This window comes from Bombina bombina, chromosome 5 (genome assembly GCF_027579735.1).
Source record: "Bombina bombina isolate aBomBom1 chromosome 5, aBomBom1.pri, whole genome shotgun sequence".
Classification (NCBI taxonomy): Eukaryota; Metazoa; Chordata; class Amphibia; order Anura; family Bombinatoridae; genus Bombina; species Bombina bombina.
This window is the reverse complement of record NC_069503.1, coordinates 586502865-586528995: the sequence shown is the minus strand read 5'-3', so window position 1 is coordinate 586528995 and position 26131 is coordinate 586502865. Positions and strand designations below refer to the sequence as shown.

The 26131-nt window shown below is 36.3% G+C and overlaps 1 protein-coding gene across 1 annotated transcript; it reads left to right on the top strand.

The window, feature by feature from the left end:
• The first annotated feature begins 87 nt into the window (after positions 1-87).
• On the top strand, positions 88-24446 carry MRPL32 (mitochondrial ribosomal protein L32). The gene is made up of 3 exons (XM_053714544.1): positions 88-227; positions 10710-10885; positions 23985-24446. Exons 1-3 carry the CDS (start codon positions 116-118, stop codon positions 24234-24236), a joined length of 540 nt encoding a protein of 179 aa, XP_053570519.1. The 5' UTR covers positions 88-115; the 3' UTR covers positions 24237-24446.
• Positions 24447-26131: the final 1685 nt, after the last annotated feature.

The window sequence follows — 26131 nt, the reverse complement described above, 5'->3', positions numbered from 1 at the left end:
GTTCGAATGTTGGTTGGTGGCAGCCATGTTGTGGATGGCAATAGCCGTGGTGCCTTGTGCGCAATGCGCATGAGTGTCAGTGCAAAAGGTGACAGCTGAGGAGGTCGCTGTAAAGATGGCGCTCTCCACTGGGCCAGTAGCTGGTGTGCTTGGGTTGTTCGTACGATGTTGTTTGCGTGTTGAACAGAGTGTTCTGCTAGCGCTTGGTTTACAGCCTCCGTCCCCAGGTGAGCCACTGTAATACAAATATAGGGAGTGATAGTAATGCAAAAATTACACGCATTGAAGAATTAGAAAATGTATTTCTTGCATTATAGTATCATTTCATAGTAGCCAATTACTATTACATATATGCCTCTTGTTATTGGCTCACCCAGTGTGTTCAGCTAGCTCCCATTAGTGCATTGCTGTTTCTTCAACAGAGGATACCAAGAGAATTAAACACATTAGGAAAGTTGTTTAAATTTGTATTCTCTATCTGAATCATGCAAAAAAAGGGTTTCATGTCACTTTAAAGTGAAGGTCAATTTTCATGTGAAAGTGCCTGTTTTTTTTGTTTTTTGTTTTAAAAACTATTAAAAACAGGGGCACTTTCATTCATCAAAATTGACATTTCACCCGTTTTTATTAAAATATACTTACCTTTTCTTCTTGAAGCCGCTCCAGTGCTTCACCAGCCTGTTGCAAGCCTCTTCATACGTCAGCAATGATGATTCCGGCATCCTCCAATCATGGCTTCCCCCCCACCGGGGGAATCATTGCCTGAGGCAACGCTGTGATTGGAGGAAGCCGGTTTCGCCATTGCTGGGTAAGTAAACCAGGAAGAAGCAGGCGGGGCTTTGTTTCAGAACGGCGAACCAGCATTTCAGAAGAAAAAGGTACGTATTTTTAAAATACGGTGCAATGTCAATTTTTATTTATGAAAGTGCCCCTGTTTTTAATAGTTTTTTAAAAACCGGGCACTTTTTACATGAAAATTGACCTTCACTTTAAGTCTGGCTTATAGGGACCTAAATTAATTTGAGATTCCAATATTAAAGGGACATGAAACCTAAATTTTTTTTCTTTCATGATTTAGAAAGAGCATGCGATTTTAAACACCTTTCTAATTTGCTTCTATTATCTATTTTGCTTCATTCTCTTGATATCCTTTGATGAAAAACATATGTAGATAGGCTTAGTAGCTGCTGATTGGTGGCTGCACATAGATGCCTCGTGTGATTGGCTCACCCATGTGCATTGCTATTTCTTCAACAAAGGATATCTAAAGAATGAAGCAAATTAGATAATAGAAGTAAATTGGAATGTTGTTTAAAATAGTATTCTCTTCCTGAATCATGAAAGAAATGTTTTTGGTATAGTGTCCCTTTAAATTCAAACAATTATATGCTCTAACTGTGTGTTTAACCCATTAGTTGAAAGACCATTTTTCAATTTTTTTACCTTTAAGGACCAGGGCTATTTTTACATTTCTGCAGTGTTTGTGTTTAGCTGTAATTTTCCTCTTGCTCAATTACTGTACCCACACATATTATATACTGTTTTTCTTTAAATGGACTTTCTAAAGATAACATTATTTTCATCATATCATATAATTTACTATAAACAAATGATAAAATATGATGAAAAAAAACACACTTTTTCTAACTTGGACCCCCAAATTCTGTTACCACCAAAAACACCCATGCTAAATAATTTCTAAATTTTGTCCTGAGTTTAGAAATACCCAATGTTTACATGTTCTTTGCATTTTTTGTCAAGTTATAGGGCAATAAGTACAAGTAGCACTTTGCTATTTCCAAATCATTTTTTTAGACAACCCAAAGTATTGATCTAGGCCCATTTTGGTATATTGCATGCCACCATTTCACCGCCAAATGCGATCAAATAAAAAAATTCTTTATTTTTTACAAACTTTAGGTCTCTCACTGAAAATATTTACAAACAGCTTGTGCAATTATGGCACAAATTGTTGTAAATGCTTCTCTGGGATCCCCTTTGTTCAGAAATAGGAGACATTTTTGGCTTTGGCATTACTTTTTGGTAATTAGAAGGCCGCTAAATGCTGCTGCGCACTACACTTGTATTATGCCAAGCAGTGAATGGGTTGATTAGGGAGCTTGTAGGGTTAGTTTTAGCTTTAGTGTAGAGATCAGCCTCCCACCTGACACATCCCACCCCCTGATCCCTCCCTGACCCCTCTCAAACAGCTCTTTCCCTCCCCCACCTCACAATTGTCACCACCATCTTAAGTACTGGCAGAAAGTCTGCCAGTACTAAAATAAGTTGTTGTTTTTTTTAAAAAAAAAACTTTTCTGCAGTGTAGGATCCCCCTTACCACCCAACCTCCTTAAGCCCCCCCAAACAGCTCTCTAACCCTCCCCCCTCTACCTATTTGCTGCCATTTTGGGTACTGGCAGCTGTCTGCCAGTACCCAGTTTGGTAAAAATTTAGCCTTTTTTATTAAAAAAAAATAATTAAAAAAAATAATAATTCTGTAGTGTAGCTGCCCCCCTTATCAGCAACACCCCATCCCAGATCCCTTTAGAAGCACGGATCCCACATAGGATCCCCCTCTTCTACCTCCTCCCTCCATCCCACTCACTGCCGTGATCACTGATTTGATGTATCGGTCCCGCCGCCTCCAGCGATTTTGTGTGGGGAGTTGGCCACCTAAAGGCCAGAAAATCAATTGGGCAGATGAGAAAACGTCACCCAAAGAAAAAAGGAGTATATCAGCGCCGGGAGGAGAAGGGGTATGTGAAAATCGGATCGATTATCTATAATAAAACTTTTATTTTTAACTTAAAAAAAAAATCATGAATGAAAGTGTGTTTTTTTAATGCTATTTACATGGATATGTTCCATACCAATCGAGTTTACCATCACTTTAAATGTAGCCACCAATCGGCAAGCGCTACCCAGGTGCTGAACCAAAGATAAGCTTTCTCATAAGATTACATTCAGGCTTTTTCAAATAAAGATACCAAGAGAACGAAGAAAAATAGACAATAGGAGTAAATTAGAAAGTTGCTTAAAATTGCATGCTCTATCTGATCTGTGAAAGAAAGAAAAAATGGGGTTAGTATTTTAACTGTATTAAATCGTTTTTGTCCAGTTTTCCTGTAATTTTAGCCCTGAAAAATGTAGATTTCTTTCATGTAATTGGCAAGAGTCCATGAGCTAGTGACATATGGGATATACAATACTACCAGGAGGGGCAAAGTTTCCCAAACCTCAAAATGCCTATAAATACACCCCTCACCACACCCACAATTCAGTTTTACAAACTTTGCCTCCTATGGAGGTGGTGAAGTAAGTTTGTGCTAAAGATTTCTACGTTTATATGCGCTTCTCAGCATTTTGAAGCCTGATTCCTCTCAGAGTACAGTGAATGTCAGAGGGATGTGAAGGGAGTATCACCTATTGAATGCAATGGTTTTCCTCACGGGAGATTTATTTCATAGGTTCTCTGTTATCGGTCGTAGAGATTCATCTCCTATCTCCCTTTTCAGATCGACAATATACTCTCATATTCCATTACCTCTACTGATAACCGTTTCAGTACTGGTTTGGCTATCTGCTATATGTGGATGGGTGTCTTTTGGTACGTATGTTTTTATTACTTAAGACACTCTCAGCTATGGTTTGGCACTTTATGTATTTATATAAAGTTCTAAATATATGTATTGTACTTATATTTGCCATGATTCAGGTTTCCAGTATATTTCCTTTTGCAGACTGTCAGTTTCATATCTGGCAAATGCTTTTTTTTTAGGAAAAATGTATTTCTTACCTGGGGTATAGTCTTTTTTTCAATTGACTGTCATTTTAAATTTGCGGGCAGAATTAGGCTCGCAAGGGCACAAAATGCCAAAGTATATTGCGTCTTTTTTGGCGCGAAGTTACGCTCAATGACGCTAATTTGTCGCTTCCGGCGTCTTAGTTGACGCCGAGTCCTTCACAAGGTTGGGCCTACAATGACGTGAGTGTGTCATTTCCAGATGTTGTTAGTGGCAAAAAAAAAAAATTCTGTTTGTGTTGTGCGTCATACTTGGCACCAAATATTTTCATTATTTAAAACCCCATTCCTATATCCCTCTTGCCTTTTTTTCTATCAGAGGGCTATGCTGTTTGCATTTTTTTCCCTTTCCTGAAACTGCCATATAAGGAAATTGATAATTATGCTTAATATGTTGTTTTTTCTCTTACATTTGCAAGATGTCTCAATCTGATCCTGTCTCAGAAATCACAGTTGGAACCCTGCTGCATGATAACAGTTCTACCAAAGCTAAGTGCATTTGTTGTAAACTTGTGGAGGTTATATCTCCAGCTGTGGTTTGTAATAGTTGTCATGGTAAACTTTTACATGCAGATAATGTGTCCATCAGTAATAGTACATTGCATGTTGCTGTTCCTTCAACATCTAATGTACAAGATATACCTGTGAATTTAAAATAATTTATTGCTGATTCTATTCAGAAGGCTTTGTCTGCCATCCTGCCTTCTAATAAACGTAAAAGGTCTTTTTAAAACTTCTCATAAAGTTGATGAAATTTCAAATGACCAACAACATACTGAATTATCCTCATCTGATGAGGTTCTATCTGGTTCAGAAGATCCTGCCTCAGATATTGACACTGACAAATCTACTTATTTATTTAAAATGGAGTATATTCATTCTTTGTTAAAAGAAGTGTTAATTACATTGGATATGGAGGAAACTAGTCCTCTTGATATTAAAACTAGCAAACGTTTAAATTCTGTTTATAAACCTCCTGTAGTTATTCCAGAGGTTTTTCCAGTTCCTGGTGCTATTTCCGATATGATTTCTAAGGAATGGAATAGGCCTGGTACTACTTTTATTTCTTCTTCAAGGTTTAAAAAATTGTATCCTTTGCCAGCAGTTACTTTAGAGTTTTGGGAAAAGATCCCCAAAGTTGATAGGGCTATCTCTACTCTTGCTAAACGTACTACTATTCCTAAGGAAGATAGTAGATCTTTTAGATAGGAAACTTGAATTTTATCTAAGGAAATCCTATTTATATTTAGATCATCTTCTTAGGCCTGCAATTTCCCTGGCTGATGTTGCAGCTGCATCAACGTTTTGGTTGGAAAATTTAGCGCAACAAGAATTGGATTCTGATTTGTCTAGCATTGTTCGCTTGCTTCAACATGCTAATCATTTTATTTGTGATGCCATTTTTTATATCATCAAAATTGATGTTAAATCTCTGTCTTTAGCTATTTTAGCTAGAAGAGCTTTGTGTCTTAAATCTTGGAATGCTGATATGACTTATAAGTCCAGATTGCTATCTCTTTCTTTCCAAGGTAATAAGTAATTTGGTTCTCAGTTGGATTCGATTATTTCAACTGTCACTGGGGGGGAGGGAGTTTTTTTGCCTCGGGACAAAAGACCTAAGGGTAAATCTAAAGCTTCTAACGGTTTTCGTTCCTTTCGACAGAATAAGGAACAGAAACCTAATCCTTCCCCCAATGAATCTGTTTCCAATTGGAAGCCTTCCTCAAATTGGAATAGATTCAAGCCATTTAGGAGACCAAAGCCAGCCCCCAAGTCCACATGAAGGTGCAGCCCTCATTCCATCTGAACTGGTAGGGGGCAGATTAAGACTTTTCAAGGATGTTCGGACAAATTCTGTCCAAAATCAATGGATTCTGAGCATTGTCTCTCAGGGGTACCAAATAGGATTCAGAGTAAGACCTCCTGTGAGAAGATATTTTTTCTCGCGCATCCCAGCAAATCCAGTAAAGGCTCAGGCTTTCCTGAAGTGTGTTTCAGAAGTGGAGTTTTCTGGGGTTATCATGCCAGTTCCATCTCAGGAACAGGGTCTGGGGTTTTATTCAAATCTATTTATTGTCCCAAAGAAAGAAAATTCATTCAGACCAGTTCTGGATCTGAAAATTTTGAATCGTTATGTAAGAGTGCCAACTTTCAAAATGGTGACTATAAGGACTATTCTGCCTTTTGTTCAGCGAGGACATTATATGTCCACAATAGACTTACAGGATGCATATCTTCATATTCCGATTCATCCAGATCATTATCAGTTTCTGAGATTCTCTTTTCTAGACAAGCATTACCAATTTGTCGCTTTTCCATTTGGCCTAGCGCCAGCTCCAAGAATCTTTTCAAAGGTTCTCGGTGCCCTACTCTCTGTAATCAGAGAGCGGGTATTGCAGCGTTTCCTTATTTGGTCGATATCTTGGTACTAGCTCAGTCTTTACATTCTGCTGAATCTCACGCAAATCAACTAGTGTTGTTTCTTCAAAAACATGGTTGGAGGATCAATTTACCAAAAAGTTATTTGATTTCTCAGACAAAGGTCACCTTTTTAGGTTTCCAGATAGATTCAGTGTCCATGACTCTGTCTCTAACAGACAAGAGACGTTTGAAATTGGTTTAAGCCTGTCGGAACCTTCAGTCTCAGTCATTCCCTTCAGTAGCTATGTGAATGGAAGTTTTAGGTCTCATGACTGCAGCATCGGACTCGATCCCCTTTGCTCGTTTTCATATGAGACCTTTCCAGCTTTGTATGCTGAACCAATGGTGCAGGGATTATACAAGGATATCACAATTAATATCCTTAAATCCCAATGTTCGACTATCTCTGACTTGGTGGTTAGATCACTATCGTATAGTTCTAGGGGCCTCTTTTGTTCGTCCAACCTGGACTGTGAACACAACAGATGCGAGTCTTTCAGGTTGGGTAGCTGTCTGAGGATCTCTGACAGCACAAGGGGTTTGGAAATCTCAAGAGGCGAGATTACCAATCAATATTTTGGAACTTCTTGCGATTTTCAGGGCTCTGCAGATTTGGCCTCTGTTGAAGAGAGAACCGTTCATTTGTTTTCAGACAGACAATATCACAACTGTGGCATATGTCAATCATCATGGTGGGACTCACAGTCCCCAAGCTATGAAAGAAGTATCCCGGATACTTGCTTGGGCGAAATCCAGCTCCTGTCTAATTTCTGTGGTTCATATCCCAGATATAGACAATTGGGAAGCGGAGTATCTCAGCTGTCAGACTTTACATCCAGGGGAGTGGTCCCTCCATCCAGATGTGTTTTCTCAGGTTGTTCAGATGTGGGATCTTCCAGAAATAGATCTGATGGCTTCTCATCTAAACAAGAAACTTCCCAGGTACCTGTCCAGGTCCAGGGATCCTCAGGCGGAAGCAGTGGATGCGTTGACACTTCCTTGGTGTTATCAACCTGCTTATATTTTTAGTTCTTCTGCCAGGAGTGATCTCCAAGATAATCATGGAGCAATCATTTGTGTTGCTGGTGGCTCCAGCATGGCCTCACAGGTTTTGGTATGCGGATCTTGTTTGGATGTCTAGTTGTCAACCTTGGCCACTTCCATTAAGGCCGGACCTTCTGTCTCAAGGTCTGTTTTTCCATCAGGATCTCAAATCATTAAATTTGAAGGTATGGAAATTGAACGCTTAGTGCTTAGTCATAGAGGTTTCTCTGATTCTGTGATTATTAGTATGTTGCAGGCTCGTAAATCTGTTCCTAGAAAGATTTATTATCGAGTTTGGAATACTTACATTTCATGGTGTTCCGCTCATAAATTCTCTTGGCATTCTTTTAGAATTCCTAGAATTTTACAATTTCTTCAGGATGGTTTGGATAAGGGTTTGTCTGCAAGTTCCTTGAAGGGACAAATCTCTGCTCTTTCTGTTTTATTTCACAGAAAGATTGCTAAACTTCCTGATAGTCACTGTTTTGTTCAGGCTTTGGTTCGTATCAAGCCTGTCATTAAATCAATCTCTCCTCCTTGGAGTCTTAATTTGATTTTGAAGGCTTTACAAGCTCCTCCATTTGAGCCTATGCATTCTTTGGTCATTAAACTTCTTTCTTGGAAAGTTGTGTTCCTTTTGGCCATCTCTTCTGCTAGAAGAGTTTCTGAATTATCTGTTCTCTCTTGTGAATCTCCTTTTCTGATTTTTCATCAGGATAAGGCAGTTTTGCGGACTTCATTTAAATTCTTACCTAAGGTTGTGTATTCTAACTAATAGAGAAATTGTTGTCCCTTCCTTGTGTCCTAATCCTAAGAATTCTTTAGAGAGATCTTTACATTCTTTGGATGTGGTGAGAGCTCTGAAATATTATGTTGAAGCTACTAAAGATTTCAGGAAGACTTCTAGTCTACTTGTTATCTTTTCTGTTCCTAGGAAAGGTCAGAAGGCTTCTGCCGTTTCCTTGGCATCGTGGTTAAAGCTTTTGATTCTTCAAACTTATTTGGAGTCGGGTCAAGCCCCGCCTCAGAGAATTACAGCTCATTTTACTAGATCCGTTTCCACTTAGTGGGCTTTTAGGAATGAAGCTTCAGTTGATCAGATTTGCAAAACAGCAACTTGGTCTTCTTTGCATACATTTACTAAATTCTACCGTTTTGATGTATTTGCTTCTTCGGAAGCAGCTTTTGGTAGAAAAGTTCTTCAGGCAGCTGTTTCAGTTTGATTCTTCTGCTTATATTTTAAGTTTTTTCCTTTCATTTATGAGAATAAACTTATATTTTGGGTTGTGGAGTAATTTTCTTCAGCGAAAAATGGCTGTTTTTTATTTTATCCCTCCCTCTCTAGTGACTCTTGCGTGGAGTTCCACATCTTGGGTATTGCTATCCCATACGTCACTAGCTCATGGACTCATTCTTAGGTAAGAAATTACCTGATAAATTCATTTCTTTTATATTGGCAAGAGTCCATGAGGCCCACCCTTTTTATGGTGGTTATGATTTTTTTGTATAAAGCACAATTATTTCCAAATTCCTTTGTTGATGCTTTTTACTCCTTTCTTTATCACCCCACTACTTGGCTATTCCTTAAACTGAATTGTGAGTGTGGTCAGGGGTGTATTTATAGGCATTTTGAGGTTTGGGAAACTTTACCCCTCCTGGTAGGATTGTATATCCCATACGTCACAAGCTCATGGACTCTTGCCAATATGAAAGAAATGCATTTATCAGGTAAGTTCTTACATAAATTATGTTTTTCTGAGAAAATTGTAAGAGCATACTTCACAAGCCTAATTCTGCTATATATCAGTCCCCAAATGGCCTCAGCAAAGATAAGGAGCTGTAAAACAATGGATGGTTTTCTAACAAAATTATAATGGCTATCAGTGTCTACTCCTAGTGACACGTTCAGAATGGCTTTTCAAATTAACGCAAATGGTTGTGGTTAGTCTGCCCACTTAAAAACAATTATAGTAAACAATGTGTTAATCTGTTCATAAATCTTTCACACACTATATTTTAATTTATTGCAACATACAATTTGAGGCTTGTGATTGCAAGGTGTTTTATCTCACTTTAGAAGAAAATTCCATAGGGCCAAATAGGATAACGCATAAACTTCCAAAGAATAATCTCCTAATAAGATTATTGAAAGCTATATTCAACGCAATAGGAAAGGGAGCGACTGATAGGCTGAAATGTGTTCACAGTACTAAAAGCACAAAGAGAAAAAGCCCACAATAGTATAAAAACTTAAATAACAGAGTTTAAAATAGCAACCTACTCACAAACAGAATAGGATACAAAGCTTTGAATAACAGTATAAACTATACTGTTGGAGTTAGGATCATGCTTAAATCACTAGGTTAACGATTGTCCGTGTCGGCTTGTGACGTCACCACCCGGAACATTCCTTATGTGATCCATCTCTTCTCCCTGTCAGTATAAAGTCTGCACCACACACTATCCGACCCAATGCGTTTCCCAGCTGCTACTGGCCGCTTTCTCAAGGGGATGCGTACACTTTTCAGCCTATCAGGTGTTTCCTTTCCTACTGCGTTGAATACGGTTTTATCTTTCTTTAAAGGGACAGGAAACCCATTTTTTTTCTTTCATGATTCAGACAGAGCATACAATAGTAAACAACTTTACTTCTATTATCTAATTTGCTTCATTATTTAGGTATCCTTTGTTTGGGTTTCTTGTCCCTTTAATTGGTCATTGCACTATCATTTGTTTTCCCAATGACTTGTTACACCAGTTGAATAGTGTACTCGGGCAAGTAGCAGATTAAAGTTTATTGTATTTATATCTAATCTAGGAACACTCTTTAAAAGGGGCTGGCCTCTCTCTCCCACCTACCTCTGGGAGGGGGATTTCTTATGATTTCCTTTGTTTACATAGCTTTTCTATAGTCATCATTGCAGTATTGACATTTTAGCTTGGGTAGAGGCTTCAACAGGAAAAAAATGCTATTTGAAATGTCAAACCAAAGGTAAACCGTTTTTAAAAATTACAGTACGGTGTCTAAATATATTTGATATTGCTTCCTCAAGTTTATTCTTGCAATTTAAATAGTTAATTTTGATAAGTTTAACCACCAACCATAATTACTATTTCTTTGTAAAAATTATATCTGCTTTTCCTGTAGGCTCAGCCCATTAAAATGGAAATGTTTTTGAGAACAATTAGTTTTTTTTTTTTTTTTTTTTTTTTTTTTTTAATGAGCAAAACACGCTATTTCAAATACACATAAAAGAGCAATTTCCCAAATATTTAATATCCTGCAGTTAATATAACAAATCATTGTAAGCACATTAAGGGGCAAAACAATTTTACGTTATGTCCCTTTTTAAATTTCTCTTTAATGTAGTGTGGTCTTAATCTTGTACATTCTAAGAACTACTCTTATCTGTTGTATTTTTATTTCTTGTTTTTGGAGCAGCCCTAGCAGTTCAGGCTCCCTCCTCCTACTCAACTGAAGAAACAAATTCAGCTGATAATGAAACTTCTCCCAGTTTTCTGGACAGCATATTTTGGATGGCAGCACCTAAAAGCAGAAGGACAATTGAAGTCAATCGTTGCAGGCGAAGGAATCCTAATAAACTTGTAAAAGAGAAGGTAAAATCTTTGTGTGTTTGGGGAGAGAGTATCTTGTTTGGTGAATGTACTTTAAACCTCAGCAGAGGATCAGCATGTTAATACATGATCAAGGAATATGTTGAGAGGCTTAAAGGAGACACTGAACCCATTTTTTTCTTTTGTGATTCATATAGAGCATGCAATTTTAAGCAACTTTCTAATTTACTCCTATTATCAATTTTTCTTCGTTCTCTTGCTATCTTTATTTGAAAAAGAAGGCATCTTAAGTTTTTTTGTTTGTTCAGTACTCTGGACAGCACTTTTTATTGGTGGATCAATTTATCCACCAATCGGCAAGAACAACCCAGGTTGTTCACCAAAAATGGGCCGGCATCTAAACTTACATTCTTGCATTTCAAATAAAGATACCAAGAGAATGAAGAAAATGTGATAATTGGAGTAAATTAGAAAGTTGCTTAAAATGTCATGCTCTATCTGAATCACGAAAAAAAAATTGGGGTTCAGTGTCCCTTTAAAGGGACATGAAACCCAAATTCGTTCTTGCATGATTTAGAAAGAACATGCAATTGTATCCAGCTTTCTAATTTACTTCTATTATCTAATTTGTTTCATTCTCTTGATATCCTTTGCAAAAAAACCATATCCATATAGGCTTAGTAGCTGCTGATTGGTTGCTGCACATAGATGCTTCATTTGATTGGCTCACCCATGTGCATTGCTATTTCTTCAACAAAGTATAGCTAAAGAATGAAGGAAATTAGATAATATAAGTAAATTGGAATGTTGTTCAAAATTATATTCTTTAACTGAATCATGAAAGAAAAAGTTTTTGGGTTTAGTGTCCCTTTTAAAGGGGCATTGTACTGTATATTTAATATATCCCCTTTTAACATGTGTTAAATAATCCATTTTATTTCCTGGAGTTTTTAAAGTTATTTATAAATAAACTCATTTTCCTTTATTATGTCACTTTTAAATAGCTGCTTTTGCTTGTTTTAGCTACACCCATACAGAGAATATGAATACTGCAGTATTCTCTGTAGAAAAGCTATGTAAGCAAGAGACAGCAAGAAGAAATCAACCTCTCAGTCGGTGGTTATAGAGAGTGATAGCAAGTAAAAATTTCAGTGCTTGAAGGGATATGATACCCATTTTTTTTTTCTTTCATGAATTCAGATAGAGCATGCAATTTTAAGCAATTTACTAATTTAATCCTATTGTCAATTTTTCTACATTCTCTTGCTATCTTTATTTAAAAAGGAGAAACGTAAAGCTTAGGAGCCGGCCCATTTTAGGTTTAGCACCCTGGATAGCGCTTGCTTATTGGTGGCTACAGACCTACTGTTTAGGCAATGCATGCAATGAAATACTTGTTTAATCTACACTCTACTCCCTCTTATATTAACTAGCTAACTGTGATACATGTTGCTAATTAGTTGTCACCCGTTTTTGTATTTAAACAGTAAGTATCTAAATTAAAGGGATATTCAACTGCTAGGTACAACTACAGCGGAAGTTTTACTATTCAGCATGCTATTATTTTTCCTCATCTGTAGCTGTCTTGTAACCCAGTGCTGTTTGGTGAAGCTTCAACTCTTCAAACAGGGAGCACACACATTATTTCACCCTTTGAACGAAGCTGTGCATAGTCACAGATCAGTGATGTTGCCTGATTTTTAACAGCTGTACTTTGTGAGCAGAAATTTTTAATATTTGTATTTTTTACACAGTTTAAAAGTTAGCTCCCATGAATAATATAGAGCAATACAGCCGCTGCAAAATTGTAAGTTCCCGCTGTGTATTGTTCACACTAAACTGAAGTGCACAATATGACTTGTCAGCAATGTCACTGATCTGTCAAAATGGACACAAAAACAATTACCATATCGTGCATACACTCTGCCCACAGACACATTTTGTTATGTGACTTATCCGTGGCAAATGCAATCTAACCTTTACTTGCAATACATAAAGTAAGTACGGAAAAAAACAGGTATTAAGTGGGTGCTAACAAAGAATTAAAGGGACAGTAAAGTCAAAACTAAACTTTCATGATTCAGATAGGGCATGCAATTTTAAACAACTTTCCAATTTACCTTCATCATCAAATTTGCTTTGTTCCCTTGGTGGTATTTTTGAAAAGCTAAACCTAGCTAGGCTCAAACTTATTTCTAAACCGTTGAAAACCGCCTCTTAGCTCAGAGCATTTTGAAAGTTTTTCACAGTTAGACAGTGTTAGTTCATGTGTGTCATATAGATAACATTGTGCTCACTCCCGTGAAGTTATTTAGGAGTCTTCACTGATTGACTACACTGCATGTCTGTCAAAAGCACTTAGATAAGGAGGCTGTCTGCAGAGGCTTAGATACAAGGTAATCACAGAGGTAAAAAGTATATTAATATAACTGTGTTGGTTATGCAAAAACGGGGAATGGGTAATAAAGGGATTATCTATCTTTTTAAATAAGAGTAGACTGTCCCTTTAATGAAAGTAAGATAAAAAAGAAACTTCCTGTACGAAGATGGTATTAGTGATAAGTATTTCTATTTACTTGTTTAATTTTATTTATAGTTGTTTGATAATTATAAACATTTCCTCTTTTGGCTGGGCTGCGATATAGAGAGCAGTCCTACCTACTCTCTACATAGGCTTTCAAAGGGCTGGACTTCAAGAGTGTCATATGACACACACACTGATTGGATGTTCATTGGAATTGTAAAAAAAAAAAAAGTGTTCATCCCAGTGGGCCTGCATAACATTGTAATCTTAACATTACTAATTTAGGCACAGATTTAACCCTTTACACTGGTAGATTTAAAAATAAGGTACACTTACTTTTTTTAATGGCAAAGATTACATATATGGTGTGATTAGCTAAAGTTTAACATCAATAAATATGGAGCTCATGATAAGCTTTATCTTGCCTCTGAAAAATTAAAAAAAATGTATTTAAATTGATGCATTATGGACATAAAACTCAAAATTGTATTCCTATTTTATTAAACTCTTTAATGAAAATGTTTGCTTTTGCTGTACAGATATGCTTGTATCACACTCCCTAGAGAGGATGAGTTTCTGTGCTTAAAGGACCAGTCAACACAGTAGATTTGCATAATCAACAGATGAAAGATAACAAGACAATGCAATAGCACTTAGTCTGAACTTCAAATGAATAGTAGATTTTTTTCTGACAAATTTAAGTTATGTCTATTTCCACTCCCCCTGTACCATGTGACAGCCATCAGCCAATCACAAATGCATACACGTACCATGTGACAGCCATCAGCCATTCAGAAATGCATACACACTTATTCTTGCACATGCTCAGTAGGAGCTGGTGACTCAAAAAATTTAAATATAAAAAGACTGTGCACATTTAGATAATGGAAGTAAATTGGAAAGTTGTTTAAAATGGTATGCTCTATCTGAATAATGACAGTTTAATTTTGAATGAGTGTCCCTTTAACCCCTTAGTGACCAGAGCACTTTTCCATTTTCTGTCCGTTTGGGACCAAGGCTATTTTTACATTTTTGCGGTGTTTGTGTTTAGCTGTAATTTTCCTCTTGCTCATTTACTGTACCCACACATATTATATACAGTTTTTCTCGCCATTAAATGGACTTTCCAAAGATACCATTATTTTCATCATATCTTATAATTTATTATAAAAAAAATTATAAAATATGAGAAAAAAGTGGAAAAAACACACTTTTTCTAACTTTGACCCCCAAAATCTGTTACACATCTACAACCACCAAAAAACACCCATGCTAAATATTTTCTAAATTTTGTCCTGAGTTTAGAAATACCCAATATTTACATGTTCTTTGCTTTTTTTACAAGTTATAGGGCCATAAATACAAGTAGCACTTTGCTATTTCCAAACCATTTTATTCAAGATTAGCGCTAGTTACATTGGGACACTGTTATCTTTCAGGAATCCCTGAATATCCCTTGACATGTATATATTTTTTTTTAGAAGACATCCCAAAGTATTGATCTAGGCCAATTTCGGTATATTTCATGCCACCATTTCACCGCCAAATGCGATCAAATACAAAAAATCGTTCACTTTTTCACAAACTTTCGGTTTCTCACTGAAATTATTTACAAACAGCTTGTGCAATTATGGCATAAATGGTTGTAAAATTTTCTCTGGGATCCCCTTTGTTCAAAAATAGCAGACATATATGGCTTTGGCATTGCTTTTTGGTAATTAGAAGGCCGCTAAATGCCGCTGCGCACCACACGTGTATTATGCCCAGCAGTGCAGGGGTTAATTAGGGAGCTTGTAGGGTTAATTTTAGCTTTAGTCTAGTGTAGCAGACAACCCAAAGTATTGATCTAGGCCCATTTTGGTATATTACATGCCACCATTTCACCGCCAAATGCGATCAAATAAAAAAAAAAGTTCCCTTTTTCACAAACTTTTTGTTTCTCACTGAAATTATTTACAAACATCTTGTGCAATTATGGCATAAATGGTTGTAAATTTTTCTCTGTGATCCCCTTTGTTCAGAAATAGCAGACACATATGGCTTTGGCGTTGCTTTTTGGTACTTAGGCCGCTAAATGCGCATCACACGTATTATGGCTAGCAGTGAAGGGGTTAATTAGGTAGCTTGTAGGGAGCTTGCAGGGTTAATTTTAGCTTTAGTGTAGAGCTTAGCCTCTCACCTGAAACATCAGACCCCCTGATCCCTCCCAAACAGCTCTCTTCCCTCCCCCACCCCACAATTGTCCCAGCCATCTTAAGTACTGGCAGAAACTCTGCCAGTACTAAAATAAAAGCTATATTTGGGCTTTTTTTTTTTTAAAGAAAAGGCATATTTACATATGCTGCTCTGTAGGACCCCCCTTTAGCCCCCAACCTGACTGATCCCCCACCAAACAGCTCTCTAACTCTCCCCCTCTGTCTTAATGGCCGCCATCTTGGGTACTGGCAGCTGTCTGCCAGTACCCAGTTTAGAATAAAATTGCTTATATTTTTTCATTTTTCCCCTTTTCTGTAGTGTAGCTCCCTGCCCCACCAAAGACCAACCCCCCACCCCCTCCTAGATACATTCGATTTACATATTTTTTAATTCAGATACCCCTTTCTCAAACTTTTCAAACTTTGATTTTCTGTAGTGTAGCGTTCCCTCCCGCTCCCACCCCGTGCACGCGCCCGCCCGCCCGCCGCCCCCCCCGTGCACGTGCCCCCATCGGCCCTGCCCCCGATCCCGCCCCCCTCTACATTACCCGGCCCATCGATGGCCGCCCACCCGCCTCCCAAGTCGGCTCCCACCCACCAACGATACCGGCCATCGATGTCCGGTGCAGAGAGGGCCACGGAGTGGCTCTCTCTGCATCGGATGGCCATCTAGCGTTATTGCAGGATGCCTCCATATCGAGGCATCACTGCAATAACCGGAAAGCAGCTGGAAGCGAGCAGTATCGCTTCCAGCTGCTTTCCACACCAAGGACGTGCAGGGTACGTCCTCAGGCGTTAACTGCCTTTTTTTTGAGGACGTACCCTGCACGTCCTCGGTCGTTAAGGGGTTAAAGGGACATGAAACCCATTTTTTTTTCTTTCATGATTTAGAAAGAGCATGCAATTTTAAACAACATTCTAATTTACTTCTATTATCTAGTTTTGCTTCATGCTCTTGATATTCTTTACTGAAAAGCATATTTATAAGGAGAAAGCCCAGGCGCCTACCAAAAGGAGGCAGGTACTAAACAATCACTGGTAGAAAAACTGATCAGATTAAAAATTAAATTTAATTACATAAAATGACATATATTACATATTGTCATGGATCCATGAAAGCTAACAATATTAAGTTAAAAACATAGGCAATATAAGAACAAAGCAAACACAAGGAGTCAGCGCACCCGGCGTTAAAGAAACTGAAGGCACACAGTAAAATGCTCAAAAGGTAGATTTAATGCAATGCATAAATAAACATCACATTACAAGGCCAGAAGTGTATGGTGGCTGGCTCCACCGGGAATAAAAGTTAATAAGGTCAGACGCGTTTCCTGTGGATATATCACATATTCATCAGTGACCGTACTGCACACAGACTGAATAGAGCCTTATATCTAGGCAGGGAACACTCCCATTTAATTGCCGGTCCAATAGTAAGAGGACCCAATGCTGGCTGTAAAAAGTGGGTGTGCAGTAAGGAGTGATGTGTGAGAGCAGTTCACAATCCATAGTCTTTAAACTTTAATAGGGAAACAGGTAATACATATGATAATTTGCCATATGGAAAAACAAAACAAATAACATTGCAAACATGTTAAACAATAAAAAATAAAAAATATGAATGAATAAATAAACCACCTGTTACCCTAAAATAAAAAGATGATGAAATGAAAAAGAAAATTGAAAAACATATATATATACTGCTAGGCGAAAATTTAAAGAGACAGTAAGGTGAATAATAATACTGTGTCAGACAATATCAAGAAATGAAACTATAATAATAATGCTATTGATCAACATATAACTTAACATCCCACTCTGAATTTAAACCAATGGGAAGGCGGGTATCCAAATGAAAAATCCAAAACACCTCTTTTTTACTGAGGATCAAACCTCGATTACCTCCTCTGGGGTGTCTGGGGATCATTTGGATAGCCTGGAATGTCAACAAAGAACTGTCTGAGTTATGATATCTTCTGAAATGCAGGGATATTGGAGTAGTTGACTCCGGATCCTCAATGGAGCGTAAGTGTTCTAAAAAACGGTCCTTCATGGCACGGGTCGTTTGACCTACATACTGCCTGAAACATCCCTTGCATGTCAGAAGATAAACAACATAACAAGAATTACAGGTCATGTGTTCTCTAATCTGAAAAGATTTATTAGTAGCAGAAGACACAAAGCTGCTCCCAAAAGTCGCATAGGAACAAGATTTGCATCTCCTGCTGCCACACCGGAAAAATCCTGGTGTTCAATATAAGAACAAACAACAATATAAAATCAACAATAGAATCAGTAGAGTCACTGGTGAGAGGTATGTAGGCGAACTAAACTTAGGTAGAGCTCTGATGTGGTGCAGGGTATTATTAGAATGAGAAGGGTGTGTCCTTCCGCCATTACTATTTAGTGAAATCGTGTTCCTAATGTGCCATGAATAGTGTAGGAAAATAGTAATGAAATCCAATAAGTGATGCTGGATGTTCAGAGTTTCAACTTGTCCTTGAATAACTTAAAAACAAACAGTGTCAACCATTGATATATAAATCCAAAATATGAAAAAGATAGTTAAAAACGTGTCCGTTGTTAGAACCTCAATCTCTTTGTCAAAACTCAGTGTATAAAAAAGTGGCAGTCTCCAAAATAAAAAGTGGTAGTCTCCAAAAGCAAAAATATAAAGTGGTAATCTCCAAATTGAAAACAAAAATATAAAAATATATAAAAATGTGTTTAAAATAATTGATAGTCTCCAAATTAAAAACAAAAATATAAAGTGGTAATCTCCAAAATGAGAACAAAAAATGTAAAAGTAAATGAGTGATGTGCACTGTCCTAATCAGACAGTGTCTGCCATGTAACTTGATTGTAGTGATCACCGCTACAGTGTGTGAGGCTAATAAGGCTTGGGGTGTGACAATCTCCTCCTAAAAAAGAAAATGCAAATAGTGTAGATTGTATAACAGTGTGAAACAAATAAAAATAAGGCTTACCAGTGTCTACGCGTTTCGGCCCGTGTCAGGCCTTTCTCAAGACTGTTTTTTTCATTCTGGAAGGTGCCTTATAAAGGATCTTTGACCCCAGGTGTGATTATCAATCACTTCCGGTTGGGGAACTAACGGCGTCTGTTTGTTTATTCCAGACCCTTGTATCTTTGTATATATATTTTGTGTTTTTTGTGTATTTTATTCTGAACCATTTCATCATGTATAATGTATGATGGAACGTTCTGATAGGGGATTGTTGGTCTCTCTCCTATAAGTAGGCCGTGACATCACTTCCGGTTAGAGACGTACTGAAGCAGTGAATTGTGACAATCTCTTTCAGTATAATATTTTTTACTTATATTCAAATTAGTATCGTGATTTCACAATACTCATACTTTATTATATATATATAATAATTATGGATGGAGCATTTGATATAGGAAGAATCTCATTTCCTACTGCTCCGTAAATGACCAGCTCTGATTGGTCATGACGTCACGGGTAGATGCACCTTTAATTGGACGAGGAGATTACTCTGTGTAAACAAATGAAAAAAGCCTTAGACAGACCTTATTGGCCTACTGAGAAGGTGTTACCGGGATCTTTATTTTCATTGGATATTACCATGTAGGTTTATTCTGCTGACCCGTCATATATTTCACGCTATGTCCTTTTATTTAAATAAATCATATGTTTAGAGGAAAGAGGGGGGATATCCTAATGTATAACATTAACACGTGTGTTCTCGATAGACCTTGAAATAAAGTGATATCATGATAAGCTCCAATCCCACTGTCTACTGTTAAGATAGCACTTTAACAGAAATTCTGTGTTTGCAAAACGGAACCGTTCTGTGTAAACCGTTCTGTTTTGGAAAACTACCGTAAATAAATGACAAGGAACATGCTCTTGTGCATATAGAGGGAGTTGTGCTCCCTTTTAGGGCAAACCTAATATAATATTAGTGTATTTGCAAATATGCATTCACCTTCTCTTATTGTCTGTTTGTTAACAGGATCATGCGCGTTGTCACTGAATGCAGAGTGTATATATATCAGAGGTGGTTCAGTCTTGACTCCAAGGACTGTTAGTCCATAGTTGTCTGGTATTTGGCAATATACAGTTAGATTAGATAAAAGTTGTCATGTTCAATTTTTGTATATTATCTTATATTATATCACTCTCACCAATAGATGGTGTCCAATTTTAGAAAAATCTTAAAAACGGATTAAGTCATACTGATTAATCCTTGAAAAGAGCCTATAATGGATCTAATGGTATCAGTCTGGATGTGGATCATCGCTGTTTCTCTGTCAAATTAGTTTATGTGGAATTTCTATCTAGATATTGATAGATAATATCACTATGACATTGATACTTGCGTATATACTGCCCTCATATTGAAGAGGTAAATTGATATTTAATTCCCAGACATACTTATATATATATATATATATATATATATATATATATATATATATATATATATATATATATATATATATATATATATATATACACACATATATATATATACATATATATATATATATATATATATATACACATATATATATATATATATATATATACACATATATATATATATATATACACATATATATATATATATATATACATATATATACATATATATACAAAAAAACGAAATAAAAAATGAAATACAGGGTGAGTCAGTAGTTAACAGACGAGAACTTATTGGAACTATCTTATCTCTAAGGCAATTTCAATAATGGTTTCCCATATGGAGAGTTGGAGATCTATACTTGGTTTACTTGCCTTTTGTGTATCAAACTCTTAGAGAGAAATTGTCAGGATAATCCTATATATATGTTTGCTTGGAATTGTTTCCTAAGCATGGATTGTGTCATGTATGATACTCTATTTGGGAGGGGTAAAGAGGTTTTCATAGTGTCTGAAATTGAGTTCCATCTGTATTGCAATCGCTGCTTGAATTCATAACTGGACAACATAATATCCTGGGGGCTGATTGTGTTTAAAGAGGTTTTAACTACTGACTCACCCTGTATTTCATTTTTCATTTCATTTTTTATTTCGTTTTTTGTATATATATATATGTTTATTTATTTTTTATTTTATTTTTTTTTGTCTATCTCCTATTTTATAGTATGTCTGGGAATTAAATATCAATTTACCTCTTCAATATGAGGGCAGTATATACGCAAGTATCATTGTCATAGTGATATTATCTATCAATATCTAGATAGAAATTCCACATAAACTAAATTGACAGAGAAACAGCGATGATCCACATCCAGACTGATACCATTAGATCCATTATAGGCTCTTTTCAAGGATTAATCAGTATGACTTAATCCGTTTTTTAAGATTTTTCTAAAATTGGACACCATCTATTGGTGAGAGTGATATAATATAAGATAATATACAAAAATTGAACATGACAACTTTTATCTAATCTAACTGTATATTGCCAAATACCAGACAACTATGGACTAACAGTCCTTGGAGTCAAGACTGAACCACCTCTGATATATATACACTCTGCATTCAGTGACAACGCGCATGATCCTGTTAACAAACAGACAATAAGAGAAGGTGAATGCATATTTGCAAATACACTAATATTATATTAGGTTTGCCCTAAAAGGGAGCACAACTCCCTCTATATGCACAAGAGCATGTTCCTTGTCATTTATTTACGGTAGTTTTCCAAAACAGAACGGTTTACACAGAACGGTTCCGTTTTGCAAACACAGAATTTCTGTTAAAGTGCTATCTTAACAGTAGACCGTGGGATTGGAGCTTATCATGATATCACTTTATTTCAAGGTCTATCGAGAACACACGTGTTAATGTTATACATTAGGATATCCCCCCTCTTTCCTCTAAACATATGATTTATTTAAATAAAAGGACATAGCGTGAAATATATGACGGGTCAGCAGAATAAACCTACATGGTAATATCCAATGAAAATAAAGATCCCGGTAACACCTTCTCAGTAGGCCAATAAGGTCTGTCTAAGGCTTTTTTCATTTGTTTACACAGAGTAATCCCCTCGTCCAATTAAAGGTGCATCTACCCGTGACATCATGACCAATCAGAGCTGGTCATTTACGGAGCAGTAGGAAATGAGATTCTTCCTATATCAAATGCTCCATCCATAATTATTATATATATAATAAAGTATGAGTATTGTGAAATCACGATACTAATTTGAATATAAGTAAAAAATATTATACTGAAAGAGATTGTCACAATTCACTGCTTCAGTACGTCTCTAACCGGAAGTGATGTCACGGCCTACTTATAGGAGAGAGACCAACAATCCCCTATCAGAACGTTCCATCGTACATTATACATGATGAAACTGTTCAGAATAAAATACACAAAAAACACAAAATATATATACAAAGATACAAGGGTCTGGAATAAACAAACAGACGCCGTTAGTTCCCCAACCGGAAGTGATTGATAATCACACCTGGGGTCAAAGATCCTTTATAAGGCACCTTCCAGAATGAAAAAACCAGTCTTGAGAAAGGCCTGACACGGGCCGAAACGCGTAGACACTGGTAAGCCTTATTTTTATTTGTTTCACACTGTTATACAATCTACACTATTTGCATTTTCTTTTTTAGGAGGAGATTGTCACACCCCAAGCCTTATTAGCCTCACACACTGTAGCGGTGATCACTACAATCAAGTTACATGGCAGACACTGTCTGATTAGGACAGTGCACATCGCTCATTTACTTTTACATTTTTTTGTTCTCATTTTGGAGATTACCACTTTATATTTTTGTTTTTAATTTGGAGACTATCAATTATTTTAAACACATTTTTATATATTTTTATATTTTTGTTTTCAATTTGGAGATTACCACTTTATATTTTTGCTTTTGGAGACTACCACTTTTTATTTTGGAGACTGCCACTTTTTTATACACTGAGTTTTGACAAAGAGATTGAGGTTCTAACAACGGACACGTTTTTAACTATCTTTTTCATATTTTGGATTTATATATCAATGGTTGACACTGTTTGTTTTTAAGTTATTCAAGGACAAGTTGAAACTCTGAACATCCAGCATCACTTATTGGATTTCATCACTATTTTCCTACACTATTCATGGCACATTAGGAACACGATTTCACTGAATAGTAAGGGCGGAAGGACACACCCTTCTCATTCTAATAATACCCTGCACCACATCAGAGCTCTACCTAAGTTTAGTTCGCCTACATACCTCTCACCAGTGACTCTACTGATTCTATTGTTGATTTTATATTGTTGTTTGTTCTTATATTGCCTATGTTTTTAACTTAATATTGTTAGCTTTCATGGATCCATGACAATATGTAATATATGTCATTTTATGTAATTAAATTTAATTTTTAATCTGATCAGTTTTTCTACCAGTGATTGTTTAGTACCTGCCTCCTTTTGGTAGGCGCCTGGGCTTTCTCCTTATACAGTTTGCCTCTCGGTGTCTGCTAGGTGCACCTTTTCCCGGGCTGAGGTACACAGTAGGCGCTTTCTCCACTTGTCACTCTATATTCCTGAAAAGCATATTTAGATAGAATCAGTAGCTGCTGATTATTGGCTGCACATAGATGCCTTGTGTGATTGGTTCACCCATGTGCATTGCTATTTCTTCAGCAAAGGATATCTAAAAAATGAAGCAAATTAGATAATAGAAGTAAATTGGAATGTTGTTTAAAATTGTATACTCTACCTGAATTATGAAAGAAAAATTGTGTGTTCAGTGTCCCTTTAAGTATGCCACAGATTGCCTGAACCAGCTTAATATACTATACAGTTATTGCTTAGAGCAGTGCACAGACCCATTTACTATTAGTCCTATTTGGTCACAATTGGATAATATAAATAAATAATAAAATATATATATATATATTCCATGCTATTTGTAACATTCTTAGGTTACAGAATGTTTGGCCTGTCTATGGATTGTGGGACACACACAATTTTTACAACAGAAACCAAAGTAAAAGGGACAGGAAACCCAAATATTTTTTTTCTCATGATTCATCTAGAGCATACAGTTTCAAACAACTTTCTAATTTCCTTCTAGCACTATTGGGCAGCAGTTTTGCAAAAGCACTAGATGACAGCACTATTTCCTGCCATATAGTGCCCTACACACCTATCTCTTCAACAAAGCAATTGGTAATAGAAGTAAATTGGAAACTTTTTAAAATGTGTATTTTTGAGTTTCATATCCCTTAAATAAGATACGTGCATTGCAATTTTGTTTAATTTAATTTATGGGTAGTCTCATATGGAGTGTCTTTTAATGTATAACTTCCATCTCTCTTTAATGTTTAGTCGACAAAGTGCTTCTTTATAGCACTGTAGTAATTGAGACTAAACCACAAATAAATAATATTAATCTAATTTAATTCTTTCTTCTTTAGAACAACATCGACGTGTGCCTTGAATGTGGACACCTAAAACTAAAACATGTGTTGTGTCCATTTTGTTATGAGAAAGTTCGCCATGAAACCCACCTCATCCGGGATGCTATAAAGGAAAAGGAAGGAGGACCATTCAAAGCTCCAACCGTAGAGAGTGTAGTTCTCTATGAAGGGGAAAAGCCACGTCCAGAGGATGAAGGAAAAAGAATTCTAGAAAGAAATCGCAAGCGCCCATCATGGTTTACTTATTGAGCGCCAGTTATTGAACTTCAGTCAACTAAATGAACGTAGGAAAAAAACTGTATACTTTGCTGAAAATTCAGCAAAAAAAAACAAACAAATTACTTTTCTCAAACTTTTCACTTGCCTTTGTTGTTATGGGAAGACTGCTATAATGTTGTTTTGTACTGTAATTGGATCAGACACCCTATATAAGAAAATAAAATATGCTTTCTATTTCTATTTTATATTATTTTTTGGGAGGGATGTACAGCACACACACAACATTAGACAGTTTCTAAGAAAGTATTGGTCAGTAATATCCTTCGATTTAGGAATAGACAGCAGGAATACTCTACAATGCATAAACAGAAAAAAAACACTGGTGTTACGTAGCCATTTCACACGATTGCTGAAGCTGTTTTTACGCATCAGTTGTAGTTCTATCCTTTTTTTTTCCTAGCAAGGTCAGACTCTAAAAAAAATAATAATAATTTTGCTTTGCAGCAATACCAAAAATCAGGGGAAAAGCCAGCACTTAAAATGAAAATATATATATATTTTGATTATTTTTGGTCATTAAAGGGACATGAAACACAAAAATTTTCTTTCATGATTGAGACAGAGAATACAATTTTAAACAACTTTCTAAATGACTTCTTTTATCTAATTTCCTTCATTCTTTTAGTATCATTTGTTGAAGGAGCAGCAATGCATTCCTGGTTTCTAACTGAACACATGGGTGAGCCAATGACAATCAGTATACATATGCAACCACCAATCAGCAGCTAGAACCTAGGTTCTTTGCTGCTCATGAGCTTGCTAAGATAAACCTTTCAGCAAAGGATTACAAGAGAAGGAAGCAAATTAAATAATAGAAGTAAATTGGAAAGTTGTTTAAAATTGTATTCTCTATCTGAATCATGAGGGTTTCATGTCCCTTTAAATGCAGAAAATTAGTAGGAATACAATTTCTAACTAGGGTTGCACCGATACCGATACTAGTATCAGTGCCGATACCAAGTATTTGCATGAGTACTTGTACTCATGCAAATGCACCGATACTTAAACCGATACCTCCAATTCCTACCCATATGCCATCTTGTGGCGTTTTTCAAACTGTATGTTCCCATTTCATTTTAAGCTGGAGTGGAGACTTAACTAAAAATGGTTCACTTCTGTTCTGCCAATACAAATTGCTGTTATTTGTATTATTTTACGTCAGAGCAGTGCTTTAAAAGCTGCTACTTAACAGCTGGAAGCCTCTCATCTTGCACAATTATGCTCAAAACATACTGTACTCTTAGGAACACCCTTAGCCAGGGCTGGACTGGGAATAAAAAGCAGCCCTGGAAAAATATGAAGACCAGCCATATTTTCTGTTGAGTCAGTAGAATACAAATGCCCCATTTTTCTCAAAGGGGATAACTGGGATACTCCTTCCCCAATATTATTTTCAGAATTAATTATATTACTTTGTATTAAATACAAATGTCAGATTTATCAGTTATATAGGCACCCTACGACCCAATTGTATCCAGTAATTGCCCCTTTAAATTGGAGCTTTCCAGCCCCAGCTGCTGCTGCTGTTATTTATTGTTGTTGTTATTAATATATTTTATTGCAATAATTTTATTTATAAACATGTTCTTTGAACTTTGTGACAACAAGCATATAAAACTGTTTTATTATTTCAAAATGTCTTAAGATTTAGTTCATAATTCTAAAGAAGTGATATTAAATCATTAGTCTGTATTGTGCTTGGTAATGTTATGACATAAAAAAAGTATCGGTAATTGGTATCGTGAGTATTTGAAAAAAAGTATCGGTACTTGTATCGGTGAGTATTTGAAAAAAAGTATCGGTACTTGTACTTGGTCTTAAAAAAATGGTATCGGTGCAACCCTATTTCTAACCATAAAAATAAT

Bases quoted from the DNA above. Each gene is read 5' to 3' on its own strand.
- MRPL32 (XM_053714544.1), top strand. From the start codon at position 116: ATGGCGCTCTCCACTGGGCCAGTAGCTGGTGTGCTTGGGTTGTTCGTA. The intron at 228-10,709 runs GTGAGCCACTGT...TTTTTGGAGCAG, and splicing joins TTTACAGCCTCCGTCCCCAG to CCCTAGCAGTTCAGGCTCCC. The intron at 10,886-23,984 runs GTAAAATCTTTG...TTTCTTCTTTAG, and splicing joins ATAAACTTGTAAAAGAGAAG to AACAACATCGACGTGTGCCT.